The sequence below is a fragment of the Psittacula echo genome (assembly GCF_963264785.1).
Source record: "Psittacula echo genome assembly, chromosome: Z".
NCBI lineage: Eukaryota > Metazoa > Chordata > Aves > Psittaciformes > Psittacidae > Psittacula > Psittacula echo.
In genome coordinates, this window is record NC_137742.1 from 44,162,153 (window position 1) to 44,182,997 (window position 20,845).

The 20,845-nt window shown below is 40.3% G+C and overlaps 1 protein-coding gene across 1 annotated transcript in view; it reads right to left on the reverse strand.

Annotated features, from left to right (window-relative positions):
- Positions 1–3,693: 3,693 nt before the first annotated feature.
- The window catches only part of SLC28A3 (solute carrier family 28 member 3), a gene marked incomplete at its 5' end in the record, with an annotated part of 42,764 nt that continues 25,612 nt past the window's right edge, over positions 3,694–20,845 (reverse strand). The window contains 10 exons of the mRNA XM_080637733.1: positions 3,694–3,816; positions 5,639–5,762; positions 7,495–7,593; positions 8,467–8,548; positions 11,142–11,339; positions 12,976–13,144; positions 13,982–14,109; positions 15,239–15,364; positions 16,209–16,289; positions 17,381–17,461. Coding sequence (XP_080493859.1) covers positions 3,702–3,816; positions 5,639–5,762; positions 7,495–7,593; positions 8,467–8,548; positions 11,142–11,339; positions 12,976–13,144; positions 13,982–14,109; positions 15,239–15,364; positions 16,209–16,289; positions 17,381–17,461 — 1,203 coding nt within the window. The 3' untranslated portion in view covers positions 3,694–3,701. The remainder of the gene's footprint in view (positions 3,817–5,638; positions 5,763–7,494; positions 7,594–8,466; positions 8,549–11,141; positions 11,340–12,975; positions 13,145–13,981; positions 14,110–15,238; positions 15,365–16,208; positions 16,290–17,380; positions 17,462–20,845) is intronic.

Consider the following 20,845-nt stretch of genomic DNA (forward strand, 5'->3'; position numbering starts at 1 on the left):
GCGACAGATTGAGTCACACCACCTGTGCTTCATTAACTTGTCATTTATATTGGTTAAAACCTGTTGTGCACTGCCATGCCTGTAACCAAAAAGCAGGTTAAGCTCCCTTTTTTTTGCAAGACCTTTAAAAGAGGGATACTTCTATGTAGGCTTCATCCATTATTTCATCATAGAATAGTTAGAGTTGGAAAGGACCTTCAGATCATCTAGTTCCAACTACCCTGCCATGTGCAGGTACACCTCACACTAAGCCATGTCACTCAAGGCTCTGTCCAACCTGGCCTTGAACACTGCCAGGGATGGAGCATTCACAACTTCCCTGGGCAACCCATTCCAGTGCCTAATTAATCCATTATTTCCAAAATGTTCACATAGGTCTTTGAATCTGTAGAAGTATAGACTTTGTATTGGTTTGTATGGAAAGTTTTGTTAGCAGGAGGCTACAGGTGTAGCTTCTGTGAGAACATGTCAGAAGCTGCCCCTGTGTCCAACCTAGCCAATGCCAGCCGGCTCTGAGATGGACCTAGCACTGACCGAAGCTGATCCCATCAGCAATAGTGCTAGTGCCTCTGGGATGACATATTTAAGTGTGGGGAGTATGGGGGTGTATGTGTGTGCAAACTGTGCAACTGCAGCCAAAGAGAGAAGTGAAAATAGGTAAGTGAAGCAGCCCTGCAGACACCAGGGTCAGTGCAGAAGGAGGGCAGGAGGTGTTCCAGGCACTGGAGCAGAGATTCCCCTGCAGCCCGTAGTGCAGATCATCGTCAGGCAATCTGTGCCCCTGCAACCCACGGAGGACCTCATGCTGGAGCAGGGGGATGCCTGGAAGAGTCTGTGAACCTGTAGGAAGCCCGTGCTGAAGCAGGCTCGTGGCAGGGGACCCACAGTGGAGCACTGTGCTCCTGAAGTGACCCATGCTGGAGCAGTTTGTGAAGAGTTGCAGCCTGTAGAAAGGACTGTGTCTGTTGAGGGCTGTCTCCCGTGGGAGGGACCCTCAACTGAAGCAGGGGAAGAGTGTGAGGAGTCCTCCCCTGAGGAGGAAGGTGCAGCAGAAACGCCATGTGGTGGACTGACCACAACCCCTATTTCCCGTTCCCTTGCTCCACTGGGAGGGAGCAGACAGAAAAGTCAGGTGTAAAGTTAAGCCCAGGAAGAAAGCAGGGGTGGGAGGAAGATGTTTTAAGATTTGGGTTGTAATTCTCATTATTCTACTCTGATTTGATTGGTAATAAAGTGAACTAATTTTTCCCAAGTCAAGTCTGTTTTGCCCATGATGGTAATTGGTGAGTGATCTCTCCTTGTCCTTACCTTGACCCACGGGTCTTTCATTATATTATCTTTCCTCTGTCCTGCTGAGGAGAGGAGTGACAGAGCAGCTTTGGGGGGCACCTGGCATCCAGCCAGTGTCAACCCACCACAAGTGCTAGCAATTATTTGATTAAATCAAATGTTTCTTCCCTGTGTTGCAGGTTCGCTGTCAGTAGCCATCATGCTGTTGGAGGTGTGTTCCTGGATGTCGACAGTTCAGGGTCCAAGCTGGCAGGCTAACCCTGAGCAGATGAAATTCATGGCTCCCTTTTTGTGTCGACAGAAACACAAAGACCTCTATGCTGAACTTCTAACACCATCACAAGCATAGAGGGGAAACAGTCACTTGAAAGCATGCTGGCACGTGTTTGCAATCCCTTCCTGCTTTCACTGCTTTTTTTGCTACATTTAGGATGCAATATCCAATATATATAATCTTTTGATTAAGCCATCGGCAGGTCAGGTGGGCAATTGCTTTGAAAAGGTGTAAGTAGAACAACGTCACATATCCTCTGCTAAAATTGTCGTCCATGTAATCATGCTATAAGGGAGTCCTAAAAAAGAAAAGAAACACACGACATCTCTTTTGTGGGAGGAAAGCTGCTGCCTCAAGCTGAAAGTTTATGCATAGTTGTCTTTACTAGCTGGAGTAGCCATTTCAATGAGTTTATGATTGTGGGGATGGGAAAAGCAGCCACTTCAAAAGGCTAATATTAACTAGAATATGCTAGGGAGCAGCACACTAGTGCCAGTGATGACTTATAAATGGAGGATGTGGGATGTGTTCTGCTTGACAGTGAGAGTTAATGTTTCTGACTAATTTTCCTTGAAAGAATGTTTTCCTCTATTTCAGACTCTAAGATTTTTTATTTAGCTAAACCCTGCTATAACCAGGATGCTGGCTAAAAAGTGTGGACAAAACCCATGCAGTTTCTTTAGGAGAGGTTTGCATAAAATGCTTGAGTATATATAGCTGCCATTATCAGTATTAGCGGCATTCTTTAAAAACAGTGAAAATCGAGTTTGACATGCAGTCTCCTAAATCTAGGTGGATGAGGCCAAAGAAAAACATCTAACATCTAACCTGTGATGAAAGTCACAAGTAGTAGTAATACTGGCATTTAAAAATTTTCAGAGGATTAAGTTAATAAACAGTTTTACAGGAAACCAGCAGCTTTTTTAAGATTAAGTCAAATAAATGCCCCTGAAAATAGCTCTACTGGCAGCTAAATTCATTACTCTGCATTTTCCCGAACAGATTCTGCAATAATTAATGGAAGATTAAAAAGCTACTGTTTTATCACAATTTCGCATCTGCACAAGTCTGACTCCAAGAGTATATCAGGACTTCCCGATATTCTTGTGCTTCAGCTCCTAGCTTTTTTTCCCCAAGTCTTTGGCATTAAGATAGGAGTATGTATATAGCTTTTGCAAAGCCATCTGCAATGAACTTTTCAGTTTTAAAGTCCATGAAAGGTCTGAAGCTAAAAAACATACTGCCTTTCCACTTCAAGAAGATCTTCCAGAGGTCCTGAAGATCCATTAATACTGCTTTCAGAGGGAGCAGTCTGATTGTGACTTCATTTTACGCACATTTGATTTGCAGTGCAGCTCTTCTTGTTTCTGATAGGAATAGTGCTCTAAGTTCCTGGTTGCTGACTCCAGGATCAATTTTCACAGTTGTTAAGCAAAGTTTGAGAAGAATCTATACAAGAAACTTTCTTTTGAGTTTGGACGTTTCCATTCATGTGAGCTACCTCTGAGCAAAGACCAGTCTCCTGGGTCAAGATGTGGCCTGGATATCTTCGTGGGCAGAAGGAGGGTGACTGGGGCACAGAGGCTAGTCCTCTGTGGGTTCTTCAGTGACCAAGTGGTGAGGTGTACCACATTAACAGCTCAGGTCACGTGTAGCCACAGCTACCAGAGGAAATGTGCAAAAGTTTCTGAGAACATTTATCTTTGTGCAGTAAAAGCACTTCTTTGGTATCAAAAAGAGGAGAAATACTACTAGGAATGGATGGCAATTATAAATTTTTCTAGTTCACAACTTTCTCTAAGTGGCTGTCATATCTTCTGGGTCAGTTTTTCTTCTTGCCTACAGCAGTTTAATTCTACAGATTCATTGGTTTCAGGGTAAAATGAAATTAGGAGAATCAGGCTCAAAAATGTTTTTTTCTTTTGATCTGTAATGGGAAAAGAAAATTGTGGCAAGATGTGCCTTGCAGTTATTTTGGCTTAATTTATGAGTCATTCAAAGCAAGCCAGAGGACTTGGGCTAAGAGATGGGAAATAAATGTTGGGGGTTGGATTCACACTTGTGGAAAAGGGAATTTTTTATTACCTTTCTATCAAGGAACACAGCTTTTATTTAAAATCCACCTCCCCCCAAAAAATTAAGGCTTAATCCAAGTGCAATGAAGAGCAGGCTGATCCAGTATCTGGCAACATCCTTTCCAGGAACTAATGCTATAGTTCCCTCCATGGAAGATCTCCTGAGATTGATTTACACTGGGGAAGAAGATGGAAGTAGAAATCAGCTATACTCCTTTTCTCTTATGGGAATCTTTCTCTCTCTCTCTGTATGTATGTATTTACATAATACACACAAATATGCACACACACACACGCACGCTTTCCCCCAAAGCAGCTTCAAAAGTATTAAAATTTTCATGGGAAATCAAACAAAGATAAGACTTTCCAAACATGAGCCATGTCCCATGACTAAATGTTCTCCCTTTTTATCACAGTGACGTCTGGTTTTCTGTATAAAGTCCTCAAGTACATCTTCCTAGATAACTGAAACAATTGAGGTTTTCAATTCACTAGTCAAGGTTTTTGAGCATTTGCTCAACACTGATTCTAGTCAAAACAAAGTAAACTCTTGTCTTTGTAGCAACCTGGTAGAGTTAAATTTAGTGTGATGAAGAAAAGTTGGAGTGATGAAGAAATATGAAAGAATGTACCTAATATCACAGACAATTTTTACTGTGCAAAAGTTTTTTACACTGGTTCAATGTTAAAAAAATATTATTTGGAACATCAGGTTGCAGAAACAGAAATTCCTTGCAGTAATATGCGGTGCTGATGTGCAGGCAGAAGCTGGTGATCTTGATACCAATATGAATGATTTTTTTAAATCACATTTTTGTGAACAGTTGAAATCTAAAAATGTTACTACAAAAAGAAGGGCACTACACATAGTGTATATGCCCATATTCAAAGCTACTTTTTAAGACAAGGCACGGAGAGAAGAAATACCTGTATTAAAGGAATACAGGAAAAAAAAAATCACCTAAAGTTAGAATTGGAATTTTGATCCCCAACATGAGGAGTTAAATGGCACAGAAATTTTAAGTTGCCACAAACCCTGATGTTAAGAAGATGTAACAAGATTTCTCTCTACTATGCACACAAAATCCATGTTTAGTTAAGTGAGGGGTTGTGAAGGCAGATCCAATGGAATCAATACTGAAGAAAATTCCCCATTTGAGGATTTTGTTAAGAGGATTCTTGCAGGTTAGATTACAGCAACATCACTGTTACATTTATATTGTATGTTTTGTTGTAGAGAAATGCTCAATCTTAGAGCACTGTCTTTGCTAAAAGAGATGTGAAAGGGAAGACAAAGTTCTATTTTTAATAGCATGGAAAAGAAGTTGAAATAGAGTATTTACTCCTAAAGCAATTAGTCATGAAAATGGAAAAAAAGCATCACATTACAAGAAATTTAAAAGGTTCTTCGCATAACTTAAATACAAAATACCTTCGCTTTTTGTGAGATAGTGTTAAGTATGTCTGAATTTATTTCTTATTTAATATCATTGTTTCTTTCTTCTCTATCCAAGATAGGGAAATATCAAATACAATTTACCTCAGAGGATCTTTCTAGTTTAAATTCTGTGTAAACAGGCATGATTAATAATATCTTCAGCCAAATTCAGAGACAGTAGAAAGAAAAGCTCCTGGCCTTTTTTTTTTTTTTTTTCCCCAGCTACAGTTATTCAAATATTTGATTTTTTTTTTTTGTTAGTATTTGAGATGAGCCTGAGCTAAACCACTGAATCTTTACGTGGTAATCTATCTCTAGCACTTCAGGAAGCTCAGTTTTGGACAAAGATGTTTTGAGTTCTCTGTTGGTTCCATATATGTTTGGCATATAGCAGAGAAATGCCCAGGAAAAGGAAACTATTAAGCAGCATTAAAAGATGCAAGTTCATGGAAAGCAGGTGCCTAAGAAAAAAAGCCAGATACAAAAAATAAAATCAAGCTTTTAGCGAATATGTAAGCTCTTAAATTATGCTGACAGAAAGAAAAAGGACTTCCTCAATACCTGGTGAAGAGTTGCTGGCAGCATTCGACTAGCTCTGTGCTGTTGGCAGGGAAATCTGTGGAATTGAAGGCACTTCCTAATAAGATGTGGCAAGGAACTTCCAAACCAGGGACAATCAGCATTCCTGTGAAGTAAGTAACAACTTTCTGAATGAGTAATGAAGAGAAAGGTAAAACTTGGGGATGTTAGGCACTGGGGCATGGTCAGATGAAACGTTCTGGCTGATTTGAAATCACCCTCTGAGATGGTTCTGTGTAGGTGCAAGATTAAAACCCTCAAACTGCAATATGTATGATTTTACAGAACTGGATTAAGGAGTGATCACTTGCACTGCTACAAATGCAGCATAGCTCCATTTCAGTTACTGAAAGCACTCCGGCCCAGCAGTGAGAAAACCATTACCACACATTTCTAGTAGCATTAAAGTCAGCAGAAAAACACAGTAGTCTAAAATGTTACTGTATTTTGAAGAAGAAAACCTTAAGCACATCCTATTCCCACTCCTTCCGTGAAGGACGCTAGTACCTAGTCATTAAGCCAGAGAATGCTAATGGCTTTCTCACTGCTGGGCCAGAGTGCTTTCAGTAACTAAAGTGAAGCTGTTCTGCATTTGTAGCAATGCAAGTAAATTCAAAACCTTTTCTTTTCTTTTAGATGTGTTATAGTTATGGATTACTTATCTTTGTTTTGCTAGATGTCCTTCAAAATTTCCTATTAATAGTAATATTTGCATTCATTGTAGTAATGAATATGAGTGTTGTGGAATGTGGACACATTTTTAATATGTTGTTATCTTAACCAGGTAGTAGAAATTGCTTGGCTATTTTATCTTCTTCTGGGCATAAGGAAAAGCATTAGGATTGGCAGAAGTTGGGGGAATACAATTTTCTTTCCAAAGCAGATTTTATTGTTTTAGAAAGATTTTCTAGTGGCTGGTGATGATTCTGTTCTTAAGACCAAGATTGTAAAAAGACACGTTTTAGTAAGACTTCCTGATTCCTCAGGTATACAGCATAGATTCATATACTAAACTATTATGGGGGGCTATGAAACTAATGACATTTCAAGCGTACTAGTTCTATAACCTGCAGAAAATAGTGTGTGCTTATACTTAAAAGGAGTATGTTTCCGTTGCTGCAACGAACACAGAGGGATAGGCAATCCATGATAGAAGCAGACATGCCGTTTTCAGCAACTTAAAGCACCAACACCTTTCATTGCTCTGAGTGCTTTAAGCTTCACTATATAATTCTGCATATCACAGGCTCAGAAAACAAAGCTGGGAAAGGTGCAGTCAAATATGGGGGTAAATTTTACCTGCTGAATAATATATGGTCAATTATTTAATCTTTCAGATCATTAATATCATATTCTTTCTAATTTCCTCCCTAAAACGGCTGTTGCATTGTGACTATTCAGCTTGAAGGTGAGGCTTTGAAAATAAGAATCTGTTGCTGAGTCCCACCTTAGGGCAATTTCATTAATCTAAGTGCTCTGTCGGAATAATATCAGCCCAAAACATCAATTTAACATCAAGGCAGAAGTCCTTTCAGCTTCCTCCTCACTCTTCTTTCTTACACCCTCCATTCATTCCACTTCTCCATTTCTGCTCCATAATTACTTCTGCATTTCTCTAGCCAGTGGTGTATAACTCATCTGCAACTTGCTTTGCCCACGAGCCATGTGTTACACACAGACTTAATAAATAAATAAATAAATAAATAGACGAGACATAATGGAAGAAACGAAATAACCCCAGAACCCTCCATCTCAGACGGTCAGGAGCTGTTTCTCGTGTTACGCACTGCCACCCGGTGGTCACCGACTGTAAGAGACACCAAACCTGGGTACGGTACCTGCAACGCAAGCTGTCATGAAACAGGCGACAGTCCCCGCAATCATGGCTCTGAAAGCACCACCAGCGATTTCCTTTTTTTTGGAGGGAGCAATGCTTGCTAGGAAGAAAGTGAAAGTGTGTGTCAAACATAAGTACATGCAGATATAAAGAAGAGGAACTTGCTGTCTTTTCCACCACAAGAGGAAATCCCCACCCTTCAGTTTGAACCACGGGAAACAAGAAGGGGAAACAAGATAGCTTTAGCTGGCCATTTGAAGGCCAATGCTGGCTCTTTCTGTTAAGAAGGTGGCTTGTGTATAAAATGCAACTGCAGTTTGCTTCTGCATTTTGCGTGTTTTTGGTGGCCGATAGTGGCTTTCAGAAGCAAACCTCAGGCAGCAAGCTGGGGTCTGGCGCTGTGCTGGGTCCTTCTCCTCTGTGCTGGCCCACTGCTGGCACTGCAGAGCCCACTAGGCTTCCAGGTAAAGGTGCCTGCTAGAGATTCTGGCTGCCTGGTGAGGAGAACACATGTTCCTTCAACTTTTCTCTTCCCCTTGAGATCTGAAAAGTTTTTGGTTTTTTTTATTTGTTTGTTTTTTGTTTGTGTTTTTGTTTTTTTTTTTTCCCTGTAAGACTACTGCATATATGTGACACTTTTACAGAAAAGAGCCAACTTCTTTCAAACCAGCAAGCTGCAGAGATGGTTTGATTCTCTTGAAGCCCAAGAGCTGTAGTAGATCAGGCCCATGGTTTGAGGGCTGGACAAGGAGGCCTGTCTGCAGGGCTTGGTCCCCTTCACTTGCCCTCAGCCTCTCTCATAGTACATCCATACCAAAGCCTGCACCCCTGTGGGAGCCCTTCCAGGCACTGTTGGGTGTTGGGTCTTAGGAAAGCACCTGCTCAGCCTTTAATGCTGCTAATTACAGCCTGTTCCTTTTGTTTTCTTTAGGAGTTGCTTGCTAAATAAATTGTCTATAAGATGTATTCTTACTCAGGCCTCCTATTACCAGTCCCAGAGAGCCGAAGTTGGCAAACCCACAAAGAGCATAGGTGGCAATGACTTCAGAGCGAACCTGGAAAACAAACACACACACCCTGTTGAGTGGTTTGAGGCAGCTCATGCTGATTTAGAGATCAGAAAACATGGCATTGTGGCTTAGGGCTCAGAGTACTGAAATCACTCTGTTTTGTTTGGTTGTTGCCCCAGCATGTGACTTTCAACAGGCTAGGCTCTTACTCTTGCTGAGAAGTACCCGCTGCCTTTGTGAGGATTCTTAAATAGTGTGATGTTTTCTTTTTCATGTAATTTGCTGTGCCTTGTTGAATTGAGTACTAGTAACTAAAGACAAAAAATAATTCTTTTTACTGGTGGCAATTTATCTTCTGTTTTCTGAAGGCATGAGTCAGAAAACTTTAACTCAGCTTATTGTCTATAGCTGGACTGCCTCTGTAGCACTGCTGAAGCCTCAAGTTCTGGCATTTATCCCTGACTTCTTTGTCTCTGAACAAGCAGAGGGCTTCCTGTGCAGAGCTGCTCTGTGTGCACTCCACCCTGTGCACAAAAGAGGGAAAGGGTGATGGGTCTTACAGAGAGTGGGCCCTTTGATGTGATACCAGCAGAGGGTCATTATGATTTTGGAATCCCCATTAGCAGCTTATTTCCTCCCTCACTTCAGACACCTTCCTCCCCTTGGGCAACACAGACTCAGTCTGGACTTCAGAGCAAGGCCGGTTTGGCATTTCCTCCCATGGAGGGACCTCTCTTGGGACACAAAATCACTTTGAGTGAAATCAGGCTGAAAATCTTGAAAACCTTCAGAAGAATGTGATTCTAAGATTTTGGGAAAGGAGAAAATCTATCTCGGCAAATGGATTTTTATCCCCCCTTGACAGCTTTTAGCTTCTAATTACTGTGACTTAGACACAAGCTGAAGATGCCTGAGTGAGTGTTCTAGCAGGTTTCTTGTTTGTTAGAAGCTCTTGTTTCCATTCCTGTTTTATGAAGACCAATTTGTAGATATTTTCAGTCAGTCTGCACATATGCAGGAAAATGCTTTTCAAGTGCCCACTCTATCCGCTTTTCGTAGAAAAGCCTTTATGTGCTGTGATTTTTCAGCTTTCATTTGAACTTTCCTAGGTCTGAAAACAGGAAGCCTTATTATTAGTGACTCAGGTGAGTGAGGTCTGAAGGCTGCTTATTTGCTCCCTCTGAAAGTGACTGCATGTATTAGAGAGTTCTGAAGCCAAAGAGAAATTAAAAAAGAAAATCAAGCATAATCTCAGCTGAATTGTGCAGCATTAAAATGGTTACTGGGCAATTTTTCCTTATGTTATGAATCAAAGTTATTTTTATATCTCACATTTTTTTATCATGGAATTTAATGCAGCTCTTCATAGTTATTAGAAGTGAATGTAGAAGTTCTATAAGAAAAAAAAAAAAAAAAAAGAAAGAGAAAAAGAAAATACAGCTGATGGGATCTTCATCTTAAGGCTGACTTCCAGATTAAGAAAACACCCCTATTCACTCATTCAGGAGTTCAGACCCATATTCCACTTGTAGAACTTAGCATGACTACAGCAGGGTAAAACAAAACTCTATCTCTCTAGCCCAGGATCCTTTTTCCAGGATTTCCAGGAAAGGTAATGGATGCTCAGGCAAACGTGGTCAGGAACATGTTTTCGGTTTTGTGTAGAAGGCAGGTATCCACAGCATCACACCCATTTAACGGACAATTAAAAGCTGTACAGAAGGATGCTTCCTAATCAGGGGCCCTCTACAATGGCAATTTGTCTTGATTTGAGGAAGAAAAGCCAGTGCAGCTGCAAAAAGATGGATATTAGGTTTTTCATTGCCTGTGCTTGGAATGAGTCAAAATCCAGCGCAGGTTGATGCCAGATAGAAGAACAGTTACAGCTACAAAAGTCAGCCTTGATCACTGTATGCTCTTTGCCTCTGTTCACACACCTAGGATGCCCTTTGTGTTGCAATTCTCCAGGTTACTTCTTTAGGGATTATGCATACTTTTGGGTGGATCTGGGTAGATGAATGAGAGCGGGCCCAGGCTTTAGCTGGAAATCCACATGCAAACTAACTTCCATTTGGCAGCTGAAACAAATTGGTTGGACTCAGTGTGGCAACGGAGGTATATGCCATGTAATACATATCTTTCATCTCTGACCCCTGCACAGGGGATAATAACCTCTAGCAGAGGTATGCCAGTAATATCTTCAAGGCTATCACCTAAAGCTTGCTAGATTCCTCTCTTGGCTTGAAGTTTAATTCCTGGCTTAACCTCTGCAGGTAGGAGGATCCTCCAGTTTGCTCAGGATTTTCCTGGGAGAGTATCTCATAGGGAAGTGCTAGCTAAGAATGCAGTAAGAAGACACTCACCTTGAAGACAGACTTCATCTTAAGCACAGTGTCTTGTGGGACATTACATATTCCTCAAAACTATGCTTTTCTTCTGCTATGTTTGTTTGAAATAGCTAGTGTGCTGATAGTCATGGCAGCCTCACAAAGCAATGCTGCGTTTTCACAACTGAACTATGTTACTGAAAGGCACACTTTAGAGTATTATCCCTTTATGCCCATATTAAAAAATAAGTTGAGTTCCAGCAGAAAACTATTAGGTCCCATAAATCTGTACAATAAAAAATATTACTTACAGTCATGTACTGTTTCACACCATTAATGTACATGCTCCCACCCTTTTCTCGGTTGTGAATCAGTTGTGAGAGGCGCTCATAAGCCACAAATTCATTGAAGAAAGTTTTGTAACCTAGTAGTCCACCGACAATAAAACTGTCTTCCCAGTCTACCCCCATCATGAATGACAATGGCATGAAGACATAGGCACAAATGTTCTGCAAAATATATAAGAGAAAGCAGGTCAAAAGTTCGAAGAACTAAGGTATGTGATACGTTCCCTAAACCTAAAATAAAGTTGGTTTTCTTTCAGCAGAGGAAACTTGGCCTTGAGTTCTTACTGCCAACACACCTGGGAGACTGAAGGTTTTCAATAGTGAGGTATGCTTGAGTAATTTCTAAAAGACTAACCCAAAATCTAGAAAGCAATTTGATATGTCCCTAATTTTACACCTAAAGCAAACCAAAAGTTTCAATACCTTTTTCCCCAACAGTAGCTTCAGATTGAGTGTAGTGTTTGAAGCAAAGAAGGAAGGTCAAGTTAAAAGAACTGATAAGAGATCGAGAAGTCTAGCTCTTCTGCTGATTAAATCAAGTGTGTTAATGAACACGCCTAATTACCCGGTTATTGGACTCCAACTGGTGTAAACAAGAGTTGTGTCTGCATAAAAGCTGACACAATTAAAGCTGTACTTTTTTTTCTAGCATTGAAAGTTTTATGCAATATGGTTTATTTTTATATGACAGAAAACAACTCTGGCTGTGAAAGGGTTTAGTCACGTTGTCCTTAGTGAACGTAACTGAAATGTTTAAGCAGTTACTACTCCTGGTTTCTCTGTCCACAAAAGACTACACCTTAGTGTCTATCAAAAGGAATGGATGGCTGAATGCAGCATGTCTATGGGTCTCAGGTCCTTATGGTGTATCTATCTGTCCAAATCTTACTCCATCAGCAGTTATTAATACACCAGCCTTTGCATGAGTGTGGCTGAGGTATGCATGCTTGACATATGCATAGCCCCTCTGCAGTGGCTGTCTGCAGTGGGATAATCTGTGGAAGCTGTGCAGGGTAACATCTTAATATTGCTGAAGCCATGTCTGCTCTGAGTATCTATTCAGTTCTGCAGCACCTTTATTGCAATGTTATATCCGTGTTTCACAAAGGATTGTTATTAGAAGCTTGCAGAACAAAACGTCCAAAACTGTTGAACCAAGATTTTTGTGTTGGATCAAAAATTATATGTGGACCTAGGTAAACAAAAGAAGTCCTGTTTAAAACTTGTTTGTTCAGCTGAGTGATCTGGGTGAAGTTTTACAATATAATTGTGTTGAGAAATAAGTGGTGTTAAGCATGGGTTCAGACAAGTCCTTCCTTGCCCCAGTGTTCTTATCTGACTGAAGCTAGTGAGCATTAAAGGCTTGATGGGGCTCTGGAGCTAAAGCCACTCTAAAGTTTAGCTGAATGTTAACGGCCTGAGAATTGTGTAACTAACTTGGCATCTGCTGCACTGCCAAGTCAGAGGAGGTAGGAATTAGCATACAATGATCTGTAAATATACTCTGCTAGTTAGCAAGAACCACAAAGGGAAGCTATACATGGACTAATGGATATAGAAATATTTACATGGCAACAATTTTCCTTTGGCTGTAAAAACATTTTTCAGAAGCATGCACACAAAAATATATGGGCTTAGACTATATTAAAACACAATAACAAAAACCCCAACAACCAACCAACCAACCCACCAAACAAAAAAAAAACCCCAGCTAACCATACAGGCACTTAATTTGAGAAAGGCAAATTATACATATATATAGGCCACATGAAGGACTTGAAAGACCAGATCATCATACCTCGAAGTTCAGCTGTGGATAGTCAAACAGACTGCCCACCCAAGACAGGGCTGAGTCAAGGAAAGCTAGCAGGGCAAGGAAGGAGATCAGATTCACGGCAATGTTTGCTACCAGCAGAATGGAGGTAGAAGCACCTTGACTGGCTGCTTCCAGTAGGTTCTTTGATTCACTTTATTAATGGAAAAAAAAAAAAAAAGAAAAAACAAGAAAAAAAAAGAGTGAACAATTTTTAATTCAAACCCAAATCATAGATAGAAAAGTTATATTGACTTAATTTGAAATCTGCTACTGAAGCTGTCTGTTCACTCACAAGAGAAATAGTGACGATGTGGAGTTCTTGCTCTTGATCCTTTAAGAGCCACTGAGGGTGTATGTTTTTGGTGCCCTGAGGATGAATTCTGGCACATTTGGGGTTGAGCAAGATCTCGATCAGGTCACAGTACTGTGATTGCCTGTCCCCCACTGGGACAAGGGAGTGGGCACGGCTCTTCTTCCAGGCAACCCTTGCACAGATGCCTGGGCTGTTCAGGAACAGCTTCTTACAAGCTTTTTTGCTTTGCCTGTTCTCAACACAAGTGAGTCTCCCTACAGATGGGCAACAAGTTCACTGCTGTCATTGCTGAAATGGTTGCTCCACTCTTGCTTTTGTATGTTTGCATTTACAGATTTGTTACAAAGGAAATACAGCAACAAGGCATATGAGAAAACCTCTTGGTGGCTCACCTCAGGTAGGCATCTTCCTCTCTCTTTGGAGAGTTTACTGTCTGGCCCAGGTCCTTTGCACCTCTGTGCCTGTCCCAGTGAGTAGTGATAACCTCCATACTTTGTACTGGGACACGCTGCACCTGAATTCACAAACTACTTATTTGGGGTATATTGGTGTGCCATTGATTTATTACTTGCACATCTACTGTGTGCTACCTCTAAAGCTTATGTGCAAGGAGTTATTTTTCCAAATCTCATTTGTGCATGGTAGTACTATTAACTAGAGCTTAGATCAGCTTACCGTTTTGCCACGTGCAGCCCACTCAGAGTTACTGTAGGCTTTTCGGTTTCAGGCCAGAATAATTTGGAAGTGGCTAATGATGCTGGTGCTGACATGACAGAAGCAGTCAGGAGGTGGGAGGCAGAAACCTAAAATTCCGGTTGACAGAAAATACGCACAAGGTGGAAGAAAGAGATTGAAATTTTTAGATGCTTGGATGATTTTTCTACAGGGGGTCATTAAAAAGTTCACATTGCTCAGAAGGAAGAGAATGAGCAATACAGGAAAAAACCAACTTGACTCAGGAAAAATCTAGGTAGTGAAAAGTATGGACTAATTTTCCAAGAGGCAAACTACTTCACTTCTGACTAGTGGCAAGCCTAAAGGCAAAACAAAAAAAAAGCTGGGTCTATAGACTGCAGTTGGGTGTAGCAATAGCAGAGCAGGTGAGCAAGAGTCAGCCTTCTTTAAGACCCCCTGTATGATATGCACTGGGACAAAATTGATTTTGTCCTTTGAAGTTGTGTTTAAAAAAAAAAAAATTTACAAGCTCTAACATAAATTCTATTTTCCTTTCACTCCTTATTCCACAAATTTCTACACAAAGCAACTTCTTTGCTAACTTCTGCAGTATTTCCACCTCTCCTTTTCTTCTCTTACTCTTATTGGCCTTTTTGGCCAATACTCACATCTTGCCTCTGCCTCCCCGCTGTATGTTATTCAGATATGGAACTAATATATTTATCAACCATCCCCCAGTGACTCTGATCATAAATCACACCTTTAACCCTGTTCTTCTGGCTTTACATTGCCAGTCCCTTGGCAGACAAGCCATTTACTACTTTCATTTGTAAAGCTTCACTAGAACCTCAGTGGCAAGTTAACCCTTTAGGCTGATATGGCTAGCAATAGTTTCTGCAGGACTTTGTCTGTATCACTGCAACAGAAGTGGGAGAGTTGTTCAGTTAGTAAGTATATTCCACATGTCACTTCATATGGACTATAGGAAAATATGCAAATCAGTCATTTCTTTGCAGCTATGGCAGGAATTCTCTCTGTATTACAAGTAGATGTTTGTGCTACTTAATATCTTCAGCATCAGATATTGGTATCCATTTTACTGTCAGAAGACATGGGATTTCTCTGGTTCATTCCTTCATTAAAAAGAAAGGATATGGGAATGACTCAGGTGTACTTGCAAAGCATTTTAGCTGGACTTCCATACTTACATGATTTCAGATAAACAGCATATTTTCCCGTTCTTTTTCCCCATCTTACCCCAAAAGAAATATATGCTCCTAAGACACTTCCAGCAATAGTTGAGAATCCTGCTGTCATGACTGCATGGAGTTCAGATTTGGTGATGTATGGTAAGTAGGGCCGTACCAGGAGAGGAGACTCTGTCTGGAAGTGAAAAACAACTCCCAAATTAAGAACTTTCTTGTAAAACCTCAGAGATTGTTTTATTAACAGGGCATCACACTTTCTTAGGTGTCTTTGACTAACTAATCTTAGTGCTAATGAGTGCTCTGATAAGTGGGGTTTGATTTTGTTTTTTAAACCAAGATAGAAAATCTACTAACATCCATCTTGCCTGAAGAGAATTTTTTCTGGTTTGCTGTCTCCCCTGATGGCACAATGAAATTGGCGAGAAATCCTAATCCAATTAATTCTGTCTGAGTTAGGGACAGACAGAGGCAAGGCTGTGCATCAGGTGAAATAGATGTACCATCCACTATGGGCAGCTTAAAGCTCCCAGCCTCTCTGCTATGTGTGTGAGCACATCCTGCAGGCCGTATTATGCAGAGGTACTAGTTTAAATCATGAAGCAGGTACAGTGATGCACCACTGCTAAACAACTGATATGCTAATGTTGCTGTTGGGCTTGGATGCTACATATTGATCTTTCCACATGGCTTTGAAGCCTGGGACAGACACTGCTGTAGCGCAGGTTTAAAGGATTTCCTATTAAAATGGACTGCTAGATTCTGTCACATGCTTTGTGGCCTACATTTATGCTTGACTTTCTTCTGGGAAAACATATGGTTCCTGAATCCTACCCAGCTGTGCATTGCTGACAACATATGAATATTCTCGAATTCTGGAAATCAGCCACCAGTCCTGCTGTATTGGGGTCCTGACTTACTATGAAATTATGATTTTTTTATATACAGATGCATGCAGAGCAGCAATATTCCATAATTTTTAGTTACCCTGTGCTAGGATGTTTTCCTATGCTCCAACTCACCTGTCCCACAAATATGTTACCTGCAGCTACCAGAGACTCAACAGGAGTTGTCCCCATGAAAATCTGCATTATCCAACCAACCTAAAATGATTAAAAAAGAAAAAAAGAAACAAACCACATTGGTCTGCCTATTCCATGCACTTCTTGAATTAATTAATGTAAGCATTCTGAGAAACCTTACAGTATTTCATGAGTTAATAATTTCAGCTTCAAGATGTGGCATGTTACTTTAATAGTAGCATTTGGAAATAAGCCAAGAATAATTGAACAGAATTGAGAATACCTCAGGCTCCTCCTGGGCACTAAATAGTTGAACTAAAGCAATCAAAGCAGATATTTTGATGTGTCCTTATTACTTACGCACCTGTCCAAAGGGACTTGGATCATATGAAGGGAAAAAATGTGACATTTAGATTAAAGCTAAAAATGCTAAAAAAAAAAGCTGAAAATGCCTCATAGAAATTTTAGCACACTATTTCACATAGGTACGACTTGTGGTGTTTACAACAATCTTGTAAAGGAGGATGACAAAGGACTCTTAAGGAGTATCTTCAAATAAGGTTTAACTACTGCCATGCAGGAAGATCTCTTGCCTCATATAGTAAGTCTATTGAGTGGACAGGGCAGGAAGTGGACTTTCTGTGAACTTATCTTAGTGGACACTAACGGTGGATGTAAGAACTGACAGAGACAAACAAAACACTTAGATCTTGAGGTAAGGAACTGGCCTCTGGTCATAGCCTGAGGATCTGTGATAGGAAGGTATATGCAATTGCTACTTCAATGCTTAGTAGAAAGCAGAAATCTAATGTCTGTGGTAACCTGTGTTAATGTCTGTAACCTCCATCTTGTGCTTTGGGAGCTGTGAAAGGGGTAGGCAGAAAGGCAGATTTAAGCAAGTATGGCATCTGAGGAATGCTAAAGCTAGCCAGACAAACTTAACAATTACTGTGATGTTAGCAATACAACCAGGATGGGGGCAGGAAAGTGTGCTATGTGATGCCAATTAGGAATTTGCACTGGTAATATTTAGAACTATTTCTGGGTTAAAAATAAACAACTACTTTTCATGTGTCGTCCCTGAGCAGCTTGGTGCTGCTACAGTTCGTCTGCATGTGTTCAAAAAGTGTTCCATACTAGTCAAATGAGTACCTACTGGCAAAAATCCATACCTTTCCAACAAGCCACTGCATGAATCCAATGTGGTAAAGCATAGACATCACTGTGCTGAAGAAAACCACAATAGGCAGGACCTGATATGGAGACACAAAATCATTCACACTTCTAGAGAGGTTTTCCTTGATTCTGTAGGCCATTTAAGTTTTGAAAAGAAAAAGGAGTCATGTGTTTGAAGATGCACTTAAAGGTGTTGAAAACTCATCATTAAGTTTACACTTATACTGTAAATTTTTTAACCTTCTAGCTCATTGTTTATGTTTGTGCCAGAATTAACTATTTTTTTCATGTATCTACATAGTTTTCTAACAGGACTGCAATAATTTTGAAACTGTCTTGTTTAGCATGATATACATTAATTTGAAGCTGTGTTTAAGACAGCTCAAATATTTACTGGGCAATGGCATCTATGAAGATGTGGATATGTACATCTGTAGACTCTGAAAACCTGGAGCAGAAATATATACAATGGGACTGTGGTGTAGAATTCAGAGTTCAGCTTTTCTGTGTCTGTGTTTAAAAAATAGTTTAGACTTCTACATAAACAGAAGTTGAAGAGTTTTTGATTGGGATTGTGGCTGATTTAGTTTCACAGAATTGAGAGCAGCTTCCTTAGAAAGCCCATACTGTGTAGCTACTTTTTAATAGTACACTATAGAAAAATCCCCTTTTATTCTACACTACTTATGACATTAATTATAATGCCAATGAAGAGTATTCAAGAGCTCTTTAGCTGTACACAGATACAGAATCTGCTTAAAAACAAATTTACAGGTGTATATCTATTAAATATAAGAACTTTTATGTGTGTTCAGCTGAGGGCATAATTCGTTATAAATAAAAGCAAGGAACAGAATGAAAAAAAAAACCAAAACACTTTGTTAGTTTAGACCTTTTTGGTAAACAGAAATTATGTCTTTCTAGAGGAGAGTTATTACTATCAGCAATTTTGATAAATGTTTGGAAACTCAGTTGAGCTGACCAGAACGTTTCACTGAAAGGAGAAAGTGCAATTCACAGATATTGTTGTGCTCTTCAACAAGTTATATCTAGCTAATAACAACAAATGTTAGTATTTCTCTAGTTTGATTTTGTGATCCTTTCAGCAATCCTCTAGGGGTAGTTTGCCATGCAGTGATGGCAGAAAGTTTAGTTCAGAGAGCTGTAGTTTAGTTCAGTTCACCTTCTTCCCTGCCTTTTCTCTCCTGCCATTTCCCCTCTCAGTTCCTAAACATTTTTAGACGTGAAAATTCCTTTGATAACTTTAAAATTTGCTTTTCTATTTTTTTGGAGTTGCAGGCATTTCTGAATGAAGCATTAGTCTTTACAAAACAGGGAATTTGCTTTTCAGTTGTGATCTTTTGTGCATTGATTGCATAAAGAAGCTGGGAACTATTTTATAACTAAGCGCTCCTACCTAAATCCCCAGTGACTTAATGCGGTACCTATTATGTTATGTCTTCATCAGAAAGGCGTAGAAACTATTTAAGAGGTAAGTAATGGTAATGAGTTGTCATGTCCAGGCTAGCTTTTATGAAAGACCTAACAAAACCACACAGAAAGCACTGCCAAATTATTACTCTAAAATAAGCAGAACATAAAAAGGACTTGCAAGATGTCACATGGCAGCCAGTTTTCAATTGTGTGGTCTGCAGAGATAAACACAATGAAAAGCACTTAACATGAAACAACTAGTTCATCTGAGGAAAAAAACCCCACCAAACCACTTCTTAGAAAACTTTTTTTTTAAAGTAAAAACCACTTTTTTCAAACAACCCCACTTTCACACAAAGACTTCTCATGGTGTTAATACACTGAAGTGTTAAGTCAGTGGTTTTGAATCTTGGAAGAGAGGAGAAAACAGCCTCAAAAACCTCCTTCTCTCCCCTGTCTATATGGAGTTGCCATCTTCTCCCCACCAGCCCCAAGAGGACTTTCACCTTTCTGCTGGGCCTACATGGGGTTGCATTTTGTGGGCGAGACAAGAGTGGTAAAACTGATGCAGGAGCATCTTCTCTCACTCTCAATCCACTCCTCCCCCTTTGCTGTGCCAGAACCAGGGGACTGGGTGGCACAGGATCAGTAACAGAGGGCTCTCTCTGAGGGTGTTAAGGCTTGGGTAGCAGGGCATGCATGTCCAGGCAACACCTCTATGGTTAAGAACTGTGTAGGGACACGGGAGAGGAAGAGGAAAGCTCTGGTGGTGCTCCAGGGTCTGGCACCTGGTGAAGCACCTAAAAGGCGAAGGGACCCCAGGCTAGCAGCGGGCCTGGGGAGGATGAAAGGAGCCCAGCCTTACTAGAGCTCCAGGTACAAGATACAGGTTGTTGAGGAAGTGAATAGACCATGCAAACCTTTGTATTTGAGGAGTCTGGAGGGCTAGGGGTTTGGGTGAGGTACATGGGGGAAGGGTTGTTGGGAATAAAGGATGCACAAGGATGATCTTAAGGAGTCTTGAGAACAGCTTTTTTTCTGTAACTTTAGAGCTGTCAAACACATTGTGTACGGCAGGGGGAGGGCATGGTGCAACATCAGCCTTAATTGCCAGTGTTTCTTTTGTTGGCTAAATGTGAGATATACTTGTAAATAATATGTCAAAAGTCCCCTTTGGTTTTTCTTTTTCTTTTCCAACAGCGTGCACTGATTGCAAGAAATTGCTTTAAGGAAAGAAAAGCTCTTAAAACTCATTTTTCTGTCTCATGGACTCCTAGTTCCTTCTTTCTGCTGGAGTGCTCTTATTCTCTGAGTGCAAAAGTCTGCCACAAAGATGCAGTTACTCTGAACAGGGATGACAAAGAGATTGTCTCCAACTTGCTTCTGCTGTTAAAAAATTAGTTTTATTTGGATATACACACACCATTGCAGTCTGTAATGACAGCTGTCAACCCAGAGAAAAGTGGGGAGAGAACCACAAAAGGAAATATAAGAGAGAAGTCAGATGAACCTCAGCTGTAGCAAAAGCCTACTCCTCAAAAAGGGTTAGGGTATTTCCATACAGAAGTGGGTGTGTCCCACGCTGTAATTATACCTGCATGATTAAACCATTAGAATTCCCATTGTGGACAAACTTCTGTGGAAGTTTAGCCTCCAATCTGTATAGCTCCTGATACCTACTATATACCTTTAAATAGTCAAGTTTTAGCTTTAACTGATGAATAATTTAATGAGCACCCTGAAAAATCACACATTTCAATGGAGAACTCATATCAAAGCGCTCTTTAGAATTATACTTATGTGGCCTACCAATTTTGCAGTTCATGCTTCCCACAAAGCGATCTCTAAGAAAATAAATCCTTTAATTGCTATTTTTTAATAAACTGGCTTATTTCATACTTCCTATCTATACTGCAATGTGGTTTGATCTTACTAAAGAGCTACTTTTCATGGTTACTGCCCATGTTAAATGCAGGGAGGGAGTTGAAACTGTCAGCTTCTCATAACTCCTCTCCCATTTGTGGCTT